Genomic DNA, 15,983 nt, shown 5'->3' with positions numbered 1-15,983 from the left:
GTTTGCAGGATGTGAGAGTTACTCTTCACAACTTTTAAGTGACCAATTTAAATATTTTAATATTAAATGCCTCATCAGTTTATGGAACTATTTGGGCTCTGTTAGTAAGACTCTTGGTATGTGAAAGCACACAAATGTTTGTTCTACTGCTTTCCACCATCCTCTTTTAAATGCCAAGATTAGGTGAAAAGAAGCCATTATTCCTCTGCAGTGGTAGAAGTTGATCCTGCTTATTGCTCTGAAAACAAATTCACCTAATGAAGTGAGAGCACAGCACTCCTTGGAAGTTCCTTGGGTCTGTTTTTCCTAAAGCCAGCTGAAGATTTGCCTTAGTGTGGGACTGACAGGATTGTGGGACTGTACCGTGGGCCTGAGAGATGATAAAGAACTTAAAAGTTACATGGTGGAAATACAATTGCCATGCAATTGGTATATTTAGGGATATAACTTGCAAGCAATTTTTTTCCTTCTTGAACTAGTTTGTATTTTATTGAAAGCCCGGTACATTTTCATTTAAAAACGTATTTCATTGGAAGTAATTTGTGATATTATCTCCCAAGCAGCTCTTGCCCTTAAGCATGTTTGATATTTAAGTGCTTGCCAAGTACAAACTGCAGTTCCACTTTCCTTTCTGTGCAGTGTCTGACTCGAATGAACACTCAGACTGAAAACCAGGCTTGGCTGATGTTACAGAGGGAGGATCTCAGCTGGATGCACATACTGATGCCATCCAAGGGGAATTTCCAAATGCCAGGTAAGAACCTGCTCTCCAGGTCAGCGTGAAGGGAAGAAGGGATGCAGAGAGGTTCACAGCCATCTGCCTCCCCTGGCCCTCAGAGCTGCCCATGCTGAAGAGGGGACAAGATATCCCTCACTATCATGCAGACTAAAGCACCACGAGACGCTTGTTCTGTTAAACACTTGCAAACTTTGGGCTAATTCAGCCACTGCTTGACATTCCAGGCTTGAAAGATTAATGGGCAAGCCAGAAATAACTTTTCCCCACTGCAGGCAGGTATGATTGTGTGGCTTTTTCCTACCTTCCGAGGTCAGGTAATGGGATAAGAACAGGAAGAGGGAAGTGACACGCATCATAGGTAAACCACAGTCGTCAATCTCTTCCTGTGGCAGCACGAAAAAAACCTGCAGTCACTCTGATAGCCTCTGGGATTCCCCACAGTAAACTAGAACTTCAAATTTCCCTTTCTCGAGGTACGTGGTTAGTACTAGAAACTTTTAATCAGCAGCGTGGAAGAGGAATTACGTGACGGACTATTGCGCCTAAGAATTCCTCTCTTAGGCAGAAAAGATAAATGGAAGTGAAAATGTACTTGGTGAACCATTTAACACTTCAAAATCATTTTTGAGACATTCAGGATTAGCACACGAAGTCCTTAACTTGCAAAACAGTTTTATTTCACACTTATACAAAGTTAAGACATTTTAAAACACTTACAGTACTACAGATTACATCAACTGCCACCAACTCTGCTAATAGGGAACTTCTAAGGTCTCTGGAATTTTACAGGCTTTGAAAGTTTTAAAACAGATTGTCTAATCAGGACCCAAGGATAAACCCTGCTGCAGAGCCACATAATTGGATGTCAGGTTGTGTCACCCCTCTGTCCCCATAACACAGAAGGAAATGTGGCTCTCCAGTAAGTCCTAGATTGACAGTATGTGCAAGAAATACTTAAGAAAAGGAAGGTGCTCCTAAAAGAAAAACAAAAACAGAAACAAAAACCAAACCCAAACCTGTGATGTGTGAAATGAATTTGGATTGCGTGGATCTAAATACATTCAGTGTTCCACAGATATCCATGGTGAGCTATTTCTTCACCTCAGAGGCGAGTCCTCCCTTCAACTTGACAGTCAACAGCCAAGGACAAAATTTACTCTAGTGCACACCACAGAACTGAACTTTTTAGGTACACCTAAAATTCTGAAGTAACAGCAGCTCTAATGTCTGGGGAGTAAAAATAATGGCACAAGATGTTGCCTGGTTTTACGATAAACTTTGGTGAGCCAAGCACGTTACATTCAAGTTTCATTCAGGTTTTGGGTGGTCAGATAAACAGAGGAACAGAAGATCTGTGGATGGCACACAGCTTCAAATGAAGAACCAAGGCTGGTTAGCTACATTTGCTTCCCATTAAGTCCAAAACTAACTTGCTATGAGAAAAAAGTATTTCATACAGAAATACAGACAGATTTGCAATTCATTTTAGAGTCTTTCATGGAAATAAACAAAAGGAGACAAATACCAAAAGATAACCTAAAAGCCTTAAAAGGAATAAAAAACCCACCGTGCTTGTCCCTTCAATCTGTAGCCTTAGGAAAGTCCAAGTGGCCTTTCCCAGCAGCAGTGGCAATCTCTGCATCTTAAGTGAAAAGTCTTTCAGTGAAACAGTAAAATACAGCGTTTTTTATCCAAAATGGCAATTGGGGAAGTTGTTATGGGGGAGAGAAAGGGACCCTGCCTTGCAGGTTCAGTCCATCTTCCCCAGTTAACTTTACTGAAAAAAGAATGAACCAAAAAAAAAAAAATCTGTCTTTCCTGACTTTGAATGACAGAAAATATGCAGGAGACACAAGCCCAGTTTTTAAGTCTTTTCCAGGTTATCTTTTGGAGCAGCTGTATAGCAAGGCAACAAATATTAATACAAGCTAGTTTTCTTCATGATTCTCAAGAATTCCTGCTCACTTACTTCCCCATCTCCATCTCGATCAGCTTCATCGATCATTTCCTACAAAACATATCGGACACTTGATCAGGCACTGGACTCTAAACACAAGATATTCCCCTCATTAAAATAACAATCAATCAGAAGCACTTCATGTGAAATCGTAACTATGCTTGACTGGCCCTTCATATTTCTGACCTCTCAACCCTTTTCGTATAGGCATGAATTTCCACCCAGTCCTTAGGAGTTACAGGATTGGTCTGTGCCTGTTAGGAAAGCTCTGGTAAATCAGGATTTACCTGAAGTTCTTCATCTGTTAGATTTTCTCCCAGCTCTTTGGCAACCCTTTTCAAGTTTTTGAATGAGATTTTTCCTGTCCCATCATCATCAAATAATCTGAAAGCTTTCAAGATTTCTTCCTGTGAATCCTTTTCGCTCTAAAAACAGGAGTACAACACGTGTTAATTAGAAGACTCCTGACTTTGAGCTGCTTGTGCTGTCACAAGAATTTCTACTAAGAATTCCTACCATTTTTTGTGTCATCATGGCCAAGAAGTCTTCAAAGTCGATGGTGCCGCTTCCTTCCTTGTCAATGTCTGCTATCATTTTCTTAATCTCTTCCTTCTTTGGCTCAAAGCCCAAAGCCCTCATTGCAACCTGCACCAAAAAACAGTCGTTAGGAGGCCACTAAAATTATGTTGTAAGCAGCTGAGCTAAAGCTTGTTTCATTTCCTTGTCCAAAAATGCAGTAACAATTCACTGCAATGAAAACACCTTGGTATCTCTTACCAGATCCTTTCATCTTTCCAAACAGAAATAGTGTAAGCTTGATATTCTTAAGATGTTGTTCTTCCTACACAGTCTAGTGGAAATCCATAGTTAATTAATATTAGGCAGAAATTTTCCTGCTGAACACTTTTCTAATGGAGAGTGTCAACTCATCAGAAACGTGTGTTTTCTGACCAGTTTCTTGCAACAGGACAACTTGAAAAAGCTCCTTTTTGTTTATTTTAATGGGCAACACTTTCTATTGTAAAATATCTACTATCTTGAATTTATTTTGAAAAAAGAAAACAGCATTAAATGGTTGATGCTAAAACAATTCAGTCTCTTTTAAGAACTATATTTTAACATGTATCATCTGCCTTCAGAGAACACGCTGTCCTTAACCAAGTGCTTGCAAGTAAATCCTGAGCTAAGCTACAGGCTTAGGTAACTCATGGTTCTAGGCTACATATGCAGAAATTGAGGCAGAGTCTGTGTATGTAAGAAATCAAGATCAAGGAGACAATTAAAAGGTTCACACTTAGAAAAAGATCAGACACATAAAAAACCAGGGAGAGAACTGAGATTAATCCTCCCCCTTGTACCGCTGTGTGTATGCAAGTGCACACACACTGCCTGAATAGCTACTGAAATGCAACTCAGATCCCTCTTTTGTTCTCTTTTAAGTTAAAAACCAGGTAATTTTTTGATTACATATATGCAAATATGGTTGTAACTTTCCTGAATGTGTGCAAAATGAAATGTGTGTCTAGTTCTGAGGTGAGGAAATATCTGATATTCTGACATTCATCCCAGAACAACAAAAGCCCATTTCCCAGAAACAACCACCTCAGGAACTGTTTAGTTCCTCTAATGCTCAGATAACTCCAAGTTATCAGACCCAAATATCCACATATTAGAGAAGCCTGTCTGCTCTGGAGCATTACATGCTCCATGTAAAAATACACCCCAAATTTAGTCATGACAGCAAGCCATTACTCTTGTTCGTACTCCAAAACTATTTTAAAGTAGGGCTGGACAAACAGAGAAAGCAGCTGCAGTTTTAAGATCAAAGAGATTTTCATCCAAAGAAAAAGAAAAAAGTTTGAAAACCTTCAGTTCCTTGATGTCGATGCTTCCAGATCCATCGGTGTCAAACAAATCAAAAGCTTCTCGGATCTCCTGCTTTTGCTCTTCTGTAAGTTCAGGTTTCAAGCCACTTTTCTTCCGCTGGGCTGTAGCTAAGCCAGGTTTTCTGTAGTTGGATGCCTTCAGAAAGTAAGGGAGAGAGCAGATAAGAGATAGCCCATTCCAGGGAGAATTCAAAATACATTAAGTTATAAATAACAACAGTAGCAGAAGTGAGAGACACTCCTTGCTGCCAGTGGTAGACATTTCTATGGTTATTCTAAAAAGAACACAAGCAAACACTTTGTTCCTGCAAAATGTGCATTTGGGTTTCATGTTTTCTGTTTTAAACAGGAATTCTGAAGATTGAAGGAGTCGTGCCAGAAGAACAGGCAGGCAGACCGAAAAGGCAGGCAGACCGAAAATGAACACCCCGCTGAGGAGACTGAAGACCCTCTGTACCTCCTGCAGTTGCCTGGATGTGTCAGGAGTGGTTTCACCCGGAAAATGTGAGTCCATCATCCTCACAGCTAAAAAAAACGTGGTTGCACAGGGTCCTGACTGTGAATGGCACACGAATTCAGCCAGTCCTCCAAGCCAGCTCTGAGATGGGATATCCCAGAGCACCTGCTCTGAGGGAGCGAAGTGTAAAGGGAGCTGTGCAGCTCCAGGCTCCCCGTCCCCGGAGGAGCTGTGGAGCCAGGTAACAACGTGTTCTGGGAGCAGTGAGATCAACACGAAATCTGCCCCTTAAGGAGCACTAATCTGCTTGCGCTGAGCTGGTACATCGTTATCCAGGATAATTCCGAGACCTTTCGTGCCTCTGGTGTGAACTGTACAGTACAGGGTCTGCGGGTCCCTCCCATTCTACAGAGCTAGAAGGATGTTTTCCTCAAGTCTAGTTTCGTTTTTAAACCAGCAGCTGACAGATTCTAGTCCTTCAGTCTTGAATCTGCACAGCCTGGTGGAAGGAAAGGCCGTCCCTCCCATCCCCGGCTTCAGCTGGTTGGGCTTCAAAAAAATAAATAAACACCAAGCAAGGAATTTGCTTTCTAGCTACTGCTGACCACTTTCTTATCTCAGCTGAATTGGTACCATTTTTCTGGCTGGGATCTCTGCCTTAAATTCCCAATGTGTCACATAGAAGATTCCATTTTCTTGTAGTTAAACGTGAAATTTCTTTTTTTTTTAACAAGATTTGTTCCCCCCAGTTCTGGCTTCTCCCTGCTATCGACACGAGCATCAGATTTTTACCCTCTATACGCCGCTCCGGCAAAAACCCACGGGAGACCTTTTTTCCTAGTTACAGAGACTTATCATCGTCCCCTTTATTCCAAGTCTGAGCTGTGCACATCCCTTCCAGGTTCCCGCTCCTGGCCTGGCTGGTGCCATCCCGACCCGCCACCGCCGACGGCACGAAGCGGAGGAGCCCAGCGAGCCGTGCCGAGACCAACCAGGCGTGCTCCCCCTCAGCTTGCCGAGCGCAGGTACCGCATTTTGCGAGCGAATCCCGGTGGTTTTTTTTCGGGAGCGTTTTCCATAGTGACAGAGCTGGGGAGGGGCGGTGGTGGGGGCGGAGGAGGTAACCAGGCGTTAGCGGCGGCCTGAGCGGGGGTGGAAGCTGAGAGGGGTTTGCCGGTTGGCGGGGAGGGGCGGAGGGGCTCTGGGGAGGCGGCGGTGGGAAGGGGATCCCGCTGGGGAAGGGAGGGAAGGGAGGGAAGGGACGCGCTCACCATCCAGGCGGGAACCATCCGGCACGGGACCGGGCGGGACACGGCGCAACAGACACGCGCCGGCCGGCCGGCCAATGGGCGAGCGGGACGCGCCGCGGGACCCTCCCCCCTGGCTGAGCACGGACCAATAGCGCCGCGCCGTGCCCGTGATTGACAGCTGCGGGCGCCGCGGGGGCCAGCGGCCGCCGTGTCCAGGCAACTCGCGGTGTCCAGGGAAGCGCCGGGAGCGGCGGGAAGCGCGCCCGCACCGGTGAGACACCCGCACCCTCCTCCGCACAGCCACCGGGCCGACACTCCGCACCGCAGGAAGCGGCCCGGGCCGCCGCCGAGGCGGTTCCGGGGCGCCCGCTGCGTCCGCTCCAGGATGCTTTCCCCCCCTGGCGATGCGGGAAGCGCTTCCTCTCCCTGTGACGATTAAGGCGATAATGTTCAGATGGACTTTTCGCGGAGTGGGATGGAAACATGAGCTTTTTGGGTTTTGGACTAGCTGCGCCGAGGGGCCTTTAGGGAGATGAAATAAATGGTATAATGAGTAAATTCCAGTACCTGAAGGGCATATACAGGAAAGATGGGGCAAGACTATTTACAAGGCAGGACAAGGGGGAGTCGGTTGAAACTGAAAGAGAGTAGGTTTAGATTAGATTAGATACTGGGGGAAAATTAGGTATTAGGGGAAAATTCTTTACTTCCAGGGCGGTGAGGCACTTGGCACAGGTTGTCCAGAGAAGCTGTGAGTGCCACATCCCTGGAAGTGTCCAAGGCTGGGTTGGATGGGTCTCAGAGCAACCTGGACTGGTGGAACGTGTCCCTGCCCATGGCGAGGGGGGGTTTGCAACAGAGTGATCTTCAAGGTCCCTTCCAAACCAAACCATTCTGTGATTCTGTGATTTGAATCTGAGCATAAAAGGTATAGGGCTCAGGGTTCTAAATTCTTGGTGTGTGTACTTTGTAAGTCAAAAGGGAAGTTTTAGTTCAATCCAGGACTGTGGTGTGGAAGAGATTTCGAAGGAAAGAAGATTTATTTTTGGTGTGTTTAAATTGAGTAGTAGATCAGAAATTTTAAAACCTTGGCGGTTTTGAGGTATTACTTTTCATGCATGTTTAATAAAGTATTGATGTGTGCTAAATGGACTAGATAGAATTGGAAACAAGTTAGGGTTTTTTCCCAGATTTTGAAAGTTAAACCTTCAGAAGGTACACCTGTTGGTACCAAGAAGAATCTGCAGAGAGCACTTGTGTTTTGCATGTAATTTGCCCATTCTGCTCTAAGGAACTTTTGCCCCAAGTAAGGCAAATAGCTGAAATTCCACATAACAGGTCAGGAGGGACATGGTAGTTCTGTACAGTCTGCAGTGCTTCAAATTGAAGAAACCATGGGAATTAACAGCTTTTTACAATAAGAAAGCCAGAAACAATTCCATGGCATTTTAGCAACTCGCCATTTCAGCAATTGTACGCATTGATGTCTCATAATAAGTGCACAGGATAAAGAACTGTTTTATACAGAGTAGAGCTGTGTTCAGGGTTAGGCTGCTGAATTACTGGTTTTGGGATCTGTGCCCTGGCTTGCTGTGAGATTGGGTCAGTAAGTTTGTGTTCTGTCCACAGAGGCTGCCCACTTCCCATGGCTTTCAGAGATGTGAATGCAAGGAGGCACATTGGACTCCAGCAACTCTCATCCTTGGCATCGACTGGCAGAGCATTTCTGGGGCCAGTGAAGTCTCATAAATTCATCGTGGATGAAAGCACCAAGCAAAGCACATTGATTTGTTCTGCTGTTAGACTGCTTGAGAGTTTGGATTTGACTAGTGCTGCTGGACAGCTTCTTAATGAAACCATTCAGGCCCAGAACAAGGAGTTTAAGACTGGGATGAGTACCCTGTTGTTCCTTGTTGGTGCGTGGAGCAGTGCCGTGGTGGAGTGCCTCCAGCAGAATGTCCCTGTTTCAGCAATAGTGTCGGTGATGTCTGAGGGGTTGAACTCTTGCTGTGAGAGAGTCCAGTGTCTCCAAATATCAATACATGACGTAAAGAAAGATCTGTGTTCTAGCAGAGTCAGGCCAAAGGCTTTTGAATGCAAAGCTTGCCAAGTTGGATGTGACAGTCTTCTAAATCCTCAGGACTTGCTGTGTTTTCAGAAACATGTTTCTGCACCAGAAGTAATTCCAGTAAGTTCTTGTTCCCATCAAGGAGATGACTGTCATTTTAACAAGGGCCTGGTTTCACCCTTGGTTGACTTTGGTTCAGCAGCTTCTCTTGTCAAACCAGCGGGTGACAGAAGTTCATCTGTGATTCCTGGAAGTGGCGTTATCGCATGCAGCTGGATCAAACAGAAGTTAACCCACAGCAGACACTTCAGCACTTTAGGAAAAAGCCATTTTTCAAGTCAGCAAGGTAATTTTCAGGGACGCTTTCTGAGACCGTCAGCAGATCCATGTGAATGCTGTGATTTAGGACACCTGGCAGTGGCTCTGAGCCGTGGAAATCAGACTGGCGTCAAACTGCTCCAGAGCGTTGTTGCGTATCAGCAAGAGAGAGCAGAATGCAGGGGCTCTTCCCAGCTTAATATCACAGAGATTGTGACGTGCCCTTTGCTGGGCCTGCCTGAAAGCTATTCCTGTGTCTGCCAGGGCTTCGTCACGTTAGTGTCACCAGAACAAGCCGCGGTCATCAAACAGTTTAAAGACAAACCCCTCCGGATGCTGCTGGTGGACGGTGACCTAACGGAGCAGTATCGTCACTTAGGTTTTAACAGACCACATAACGTAAGGACCATACTGGAGCATCCTGACCTAGAGGGAGGCAGAGCAGGAGACACGTGGCTAAGCAGAATGTTAGGTATTCTGGTGGGCTTTGAAGTAAACCTCGTTTTGGTCAAAGGGAGCGTGTGCAAAAACTTACTGGACAGGTGCACCTCAAACGGGATAGCGGTCATCGGTCCTGTGCCTCGGGATGTGTTGTGTGCCTTTGGGGAGGCCACTGGTGCCCAGCCAGTGACGTACCTGAGCCAGCTGAACCCTTCCTGTGTTGGGAACGGGGCCCAGGCCGGGCTGTGGGAGGCCAGCGATGGGCGTGCGATGGATCTGGGGGAGCTCGTGCCGGTGCGGATCAACGCGCGGGGCCTCCCCCTGCTCACGGCCGTGCTCACCACTGCCGTGGCTGCCAAGGTGCAGCTCCTGGAGGACCAGTTCTGGACTTTGGTGTATCGGCTCCACCACGCTTTAAAAGATGGGAAGGTTTTTCCCGGGGCTGGTGCGGTGGAGCTCTTGTGCCTCAGCCACATCCAGGTGCTCGCAGAGCAGCCTGTGCGACCAGCAAAGGCTGGGAAAGAGTTTCCCGGTCCTTGGCTGGCAGCACCCGTGGCAGAGTATAAATCCCTCGTGCTCCAAGCACTGGCAAGTGGCTGGAAGCGGTACCTCGCAGTGCTCATGTGCAACGTGGCAAAGGCTCCATCGGAGCTGGAAGCGTGTGCGTTGGTGGATCATCACCTCAGGAAAGCAGCGGATTGTGGCTCTCCCTCAGCGTATATATTGGAATTGTTTCGAAGGGGTGACGTGCTCGGGGGTGCCTCTGGTCCCTTTGCTGACCACAGCGAGGGTTTAAAGGTTTGTGACAACGTCGCGGCCAAGACAGAGGCGTGGAGGAGAGCCCTGGACGTGGTGCTGCTGGTGCTTCAGACTGATGCCGAAATTATCACAGGCCCCAGAAGGAACGAGCTGTTGAACTCGCCCGTGTCAAGTGAATTTATGTTCCTATAGGACTTTTCAGTCCCTGAGTCAGTGGGAGAAGTCCAGGTTCAACCTACGTGTCCTCGTAATTTATAAAGCAAACACTGAGATGTGATTATGACTGTAGAGTGTAACAGCAGAAATCAGAGTGAGAGGCAGTCACAAGGTAATTTCTTATTTCTAGAAATGGGAATTAAATGACAAAGAAAAATCACTCGTGGGCTGACCTCTAACCCCAGCCTAATAATATTGTCTGTATAGGTGTCTCCTAATGTCTTCTAAAGAAAGGTAGGGATTTCTTACATAACGTTGGTATGCTTGTGGTAAATTAAAGAATATATATAATGTAATTAATTTTGAATTAATACCTTGTTCTTAATTTCTGTGCATTGCAAGCATAAGAGTTAAACGTGAGTGTTAAATTTTACACTAAGAGATCATATTAATAGATTCTATTTTTGTATATTTATATGGTCCATATATCTCATATTTTCCAATATATACCCTTTGGAATTTCTCTGGTTTTGGCAAATTCATCCTGAATCCTTCCTTTTGGTGTTATGGACTGGGTTTACCTCCACAATATTTTCTTTTTACATCACAAACTGGATTTTTAGATTATTTCCTTGGGGTTTTTCAGTTATTTGTAGAGAGGAAAATGGTCTATGTTTTAGGTGTTGGCTAAAAACTGTAAACAGGTCTATCATGATTGAGGCAAGGCATTTTTACTGTGTTACAGCACTTATAATTTGGAAGCAGAGCCCTGAAGAACTGGCACTTCATTGCAAGAAAGAGGTGTGTAACTATGGAGATTTTTTTTTTCCCTCCTGAACTTGGCATTCTGAATCATGCTTACAAGTGAAATGTCTCACCAGTTCTGTTGAAAACAGAACAGAAAACAAATGGAAATGGTGATGTCAAAGTGGATTCTTGCTTTCAGGAACTTTCTCATTAAACTGCTGATGGCTGGCAGTACAGATAATGAAATTCACCCCCAAATAAGGTTTAGATATATACAGAGATAGTGTGTGTATTAAAGTAGTGTTATATCTTTGACCTGAAACTGCAAATATTTTGGTTTTCTATCAAACTCCAGAATTCAGTGGGTTTGGGGAAAAATCTCATCAGCACTCTAGGGGTTTATAATTTTAATTTGGAACACTATTTCCTGGCAGCATAGGGATCTATTTATATGGAAGTTTTGATCAGCCTGCAGTTACATTTGCATTATTGATCAGTTGGCACACTGAGGTTTGACTGCTTGGCCACGTGCTTGGTGTACTAAGACACGGGAGAGAAAGAGTCTGGTAGATCAAAAGAGGCAAGAGGAGCTAAGGGCTGTTCAGTGAGAATGAAGTGGAAACACAGCATATAAATAAATATGAACAGGCTCTGTGCTCTGCAAGTGTTTGCAGCTCATATTTGGCTTTATACTGTTGTTTTTTTTTTTTGAGAATTGCATAACCCCAGTTCCCAAGAAAAGATCCACTTGCACTTTATTTGTATAATAGAGTTAAGTGTGTTGTGGAAAAACTGCAGACATGAATTGTATTGAGGTGGTCCAAACATCTATTTATGGGGCTCTTAGACACTGAGAGCTGACGCACCAAGTGTTGAGAAAGTCCAAAATGATGTAATTTTTCCAATCAGGCTTTTTAAAAAGCACATAATGATATATTTAAATGCTGGGATGCCGAAACCAGGACAAGGGGTTTTCTAAAAAGCTGTCAGACATGATATTTTGATTAATTAACACTCGCTTTTCAACAGGCCCACAAAATGGAACGTTTTATAAACTGCCTAGATATTGTATCCTGCGTTACCTAAAATTATCTCTCCTCAAAGCATCCTCTTCTGCAATTTGGAGTACAATACACTACTACAATGTACTTCCTCAGCCTCAAATCCCTTAAACCTCTTTGCAACCTGGAATGGAGATCCTGTGCGTGTGTGCCGTGGCACTCGACGTCGGGAATGATTTCAACATCTGCCACGGGCGATTTCGGCTTCTGCCAGGCAGAGGCTCCTCCTCTGTTCACAAAGGCTGTTTGTGTAGAGCATGCTGTGATGGAAGGGCTAAGCTTTTACATGCGAGGTGCTTGGGACATTGGGAAATGGCAGAGATTTCAGGGAAAGGATCGTCCCAAGGCGCTGGCAGTGTCTCGCTCCCTGCTAAAACCAAATCCTAGTCAGGTGCCTTGTTTCTCCCTTGCATCCTGGTGTGATCATTCTCAGCTCACTCCTCCTTCTGTTTAGGGCTGATGACATTTTATTTAATGTTTCTCTTTCTAAGGCCAATTTTTTAGGCCTCTGCTCTTTGAGGATTTCCTGAAATGTAGTGGAGGGCTTAATCATAGCAACAAGACCCTTGTCCCAAGCTGGGCCAGCCTAGGGGGCACAGCCTGCCTTCAAATCCTGGCTTGATAAGGGCTGACAGCCTGGTTGATCAGTTGTTGTCAAGAGGCACCTGATAGTTTGCCTGCTTCAGGTCTACTGAAAAATGTGAGCTGGGAAATGTAGGAGACAGCGGTCCCCAGGTAGACAAAGGAATGACTGGGGGAGACTGGGAGCTGGAAAAGTTAAGGTAGTTATGGAGGAGGGAGAGCTGGAGGAGAAAACTTGAGCTCACAAGAGAGTTAGGAGAGTCAAGACAGCTTATTTGTACTGACCTCCTGCTGATAGCCCAGGCCAGAGCTGCTGGAGAGGCTGGCAGAACATTTTCCTTTCTCTTAATGGGAAGAGAGGTGGAAAGGGGAATCTAATCTAGGAGAAAAGTTATGGAGTGACGTGAAATTTTCAGCCCTGCTCACGAGGAGGACTGGCAGACCTGAGTCATCCCATCACTTTCATCATCAGCAAAAGATCGTTCTTCCATGAAAGACCTTCTTCCATGAAAAGCAGGTTGGCTTCCCATAACCAACTCAGGCAGGACATCTAGAGGAGTTGAACCAACTCTACCAGGTATCAAGTGAATTAAATGTATTTTTATGTTTTGGGTGGGGGTTTAAAATCTTTTTTGTGTTTAAACTCTAGAATGCCCTGCTATGTGACAGTGCCATCCTCCAGTGTCACTGAGCTGCTCCTTCAAGGAAGGGCTTGCTGTTCCTGGAACCTGGACTGCTGTGCACTACAGGCATTTCTGGGAGTAACAGAGGCTCACTACAAGGCCTTACAATTTGTATGAGGCAAACTGACAGGGAGCCTTAAATTGTTGTTTTCCTACAGCTCTTTTCTCACAGCCACTTGCAGAAGTGTCACTTACTCATAGCACTTGGAAGCAGAGGGAGTATATTCCAGTTTTATTCCTCTCTCTCCGTAGATCAGCAATCCTTTTGAGACAATTCCACACCAGCACAGTTAGAGCTTGGTTTGTATGACATAATTTGGAAATATCAAAAATCACAGACTAAATTCTGCCACTTGCCACCAGCATTGCTGCATTAATTCACCATTTATTGCAAAGCTGCAGGACCAAGATTTTTTTCTTTCAAAGTGATGTGTTAAGGCAGCTCCAAGAACTGCCATCCACAGGGATGATTTCAGCACAGTTGAAGGGAGAGAACAGCTCAGGTATGTGCACAAACTAGAGACCGGGTTTGATAGTGAATGGTGGAAGGAAGGAAAGAACACAGTCCTCTGTATTTTGGCTTCCTACCTGTTTATTCTGCTGGTAATGTCCATTTCTGTAGGTATTTGAAAACCACCCTCAGTGGTGTTTTGAGCTGCATTTCAGTGATGGTTTGCTGTGAGTACTGGGATTCAGTTTGTTGCATTACGTTCCTGAAAACTTTGTAGGGACAGGGACGGTTTGGGGCAGAAATGCTTCCCCGAGTGGAGGGAAATAATCATTCCCCAACTTCTCCTTCCACATCAGGCCCCTGATGGTCCTTGGGGAGTGGCTTTGTGTCACATTTAAGCTCCCCAGCACCATCCCCAGCAGCCCCGTGTTCCCATGGTGAGCCACGTTTGGGAGGAATCCTTGAGTGCTTTTCAGAGGGGTGGAAAGAAGGGGCTGGGCCAGGATCATGCACAGAGAGATGGTGAAAGAGCTCCTGGGAAGGGGAAACCAAGGCCTGTATTTGGTTTCCTTGCCTAGCAGAGATTCAAAACAAAGAACTGTTTAGATGAAAAGGAATCCTTTCCTTGGGGACCAAGTGCTGCTCCAAACAATAGGATTATTTTTTCATTAGTGCCAGAGTAGTAAAGATAGCATGCAGTTTTTATTTAGAAGTAATGGGAGGACTGGCCCCTGGCTGTCTTTTATTCCAGCTCAAATCAGTAGGATCAGTAGGTTAGTGCTGTTCACAACTTTTGTCTGCTGTGTTTTGAGACCAAATATTTAACCAGCATTGCAGATTTGGAGAGGTGACTAAAAATAACACAGTCGGTGTGATCTGAGTCACTGCTTTCACTGACTAAACTTAAAAACAAAACAAAAACAAACAATGGAAACCCCCTATTTGTTTGTACTGGAGAACCAGAAGAACTCCAGAGGAATTGTATACAATTAATGTTATTTATATGTCTGCATATGTACATGCATTCTAGAGCAGAACAGGCAGTTTGTCACTTAGCAACATTAACCTGTAGTCTGGTCATACAGTCCTGGAGTAGAACATTTATCTGTTCATCTCCTGTTTATGTCAGAGAAAACCATCAAAATACCTCCTTTTTCAGAATAACTACCTATTATCAGTAAATCAGTAAATTTTTTCAAAGAACAGCAATCCCTCCAGTAGACTGGAAGGAACTGTGTCTTGTATTAATTCCTGTATTCCACTTGCATTTGCAGTTCTGTCTGTGGGCTGCAGCTCAAAGATCTGTCTATACCATGCACATACTGTTTTAGGGGAACTGAACACAATTCCATCTGCAAAATTCCGTATCACTGTGGAATGTCTTTGATTCCCTACAGTGATGAAAACTAGACTAGTACACCTGCAGCAATACAAATATATTGATTAGGTCAGTTAATTAACTGGCAAAGTCCTCCTAATGTGACATTATTCCAGTTCCTTGAGTGTGCCTTGCTCAGGGTAAGGAGGCAGTCAGTGTTCAGAACTTCACTTCTCACTCCCTTCATCTCTCAGTTTATATAAACACTGTTTAAATAACCATCCCAACCGTGTCATCCAAACCCTGCTTCAGGGGTACTTGCTTTCTGGAGCTGTTTAGCCGAGTGCTGCCAGAGGCCAGGAAACTCTGATATAATTGGCAATAAGAGAGCTTTACTGGAAAGGAAGCCCAAATCTATCTTTGTTTATCTGAAGTGCCAAGCAGTTAACTTGAAAAATGGTTTTATGTGTGCCCCTGGCTATGCAGTTATTCTGTTTGGCATCCCAGACACAACAGCAGTGCTGTAAGGAGTCTCTACAGAGTTGCCAGATGTAATTGTGAGATCAGTAAGTGCTATACATGGGGTGGGGTACCGTGGGTAATATGGCAATGACTCTCTGATCTCAGCTCCAGTGGTGGGTGCTCAGGACTGTTTTCCAACAGAACTTGAGGAAGACCTCCAGCCTCCCAGATGGCTCTCACAACCATTCATACCACCAGTGAAACTGTGGAAGAAGAGAGGCTTTTCAAGGCCAGGAGAAGCTGGAGGAGATCCAGGGTCTCTTGTTTGTTTGAGTCTCATTATTAAACAGACTTATTAAACTGCTGTAGAAAGGTCTTCCAAAAATACAGGAGCTAATTTAAAAGTATGTGACTGGCCTGTGCCAGGAGGTGCTGTTTGAATTAGCTGTGTTTGCTCACCTGTAAAACAGGACTGTAGGCTGCCCTACAACGTGACACTTGGAATTTACCACTCGGCCATGATGAGAGGAGCCATTGTACAAATTAGGATGTTCCATTCCCTGCCCTCCCTCAAACACTCGCGTCCATCTCAGATAACAAGCTGAAGTAGGGTTTGTTATGAATTGGATTTTCTTTTAAAAGCTGTTT

At 44.8% G+C, this 15,983-nt stretch overlaps 2 protein-coding genes and 1 long non-coding RNA gene across 7 annotated transcripts in view; 2 read left to right on the top strand and 1 right to left on the bottom strand.

The window, feature by feature from the left end:
- Positions 1-617: 617 nt before the first annotated feature.
- On the top strand, positions 618-5,993 carry LOC126642722 (uncharacterized). The gene is made up of 3 exons (XR_007629516.1): positions 618-754; positions 4,932-5,086; positions 5,941-5,993. It is a non-coding gene; the product is annotated as an uncharacterized LOC126642722 (long non-coding RNA).
- Positions 1,395-6,437, bottom strand: LOC126642720 (uncharacterized). Its single transcript, XM_050320582.1, has 5 exons — positions 6,311-6,437; positions 4,563-4,718; positions 3,213-3,341; positions 2,984-3,121; positions 1,395-2,747 (listed from the first exon to the last, which is right to left on the bottom strand). The coding sequence occupies exons 1-5, from the start codon at positions 6,326-6,328 to the stop codon at positions 2,658-2,660; spliced, it is 531 nt and encodes a 176-aa protein (XP_050176539.1). The 5' UTR covers positions 6,329-6,437; the 3' UTR covers positions 1,395-2,657.
- BBS12 (Bardet-Biedl syndrome 12) overlaps positions 5,996-15,983 on the top strand; it is a 24,560-nt gene continuing 14,572 nt past the window's right edge. Inside the window, exons 1-2 of one of the 5 annotated variants that reach the window (XM_050320578.1) lie at positions 5,996-6,064; positions 7,919-11,605. In XM_050320578.1, the coding sequence (XP_050176535.1) occupies positions 7,935-10,067 (2,133 nt within the window). In that variant the 5' untranslated portion in view covers positions 5,996-6,064; positions 7,919-7,934 and the 3' untranslated portion in view covers positions 10,068-11,605. Of the gene's footprint in view, positions 6,065-6,510; positions 6,561-6,767; positions 6,834-7,536; positions 11,606-15,983 lie in introns of those variants that run through there. The other 4 variants (XM_050320580.1, XM_050320581.1, XR_007629514.1 and 1 more) reach the window with 4 other exon arrangements.

The sequence above is a fragment of the Myiozetetes cayanensis genome, unplaced genomic scaffold (assembly GCF_022539395.1).
Source record: "Myiozetetes cayanensis isolate MyiCay16 unplaced genomic scaffold, myiCay2020 scf24, whole genome shotgun sequence".
NCBI classification, from domain to species: domain Eukaryota; kingdom Metazoa; phylum Chordata; class Aves; order Passeriformes; family Tyrannidae; genus Myiozetetes; species Myiozetetes cayanensis.
The sequence above is the reverse complement of the archived record's forward strand: the minus strand, read 5'-3'. Positions and strand labels throughout refer to the sequence as shown.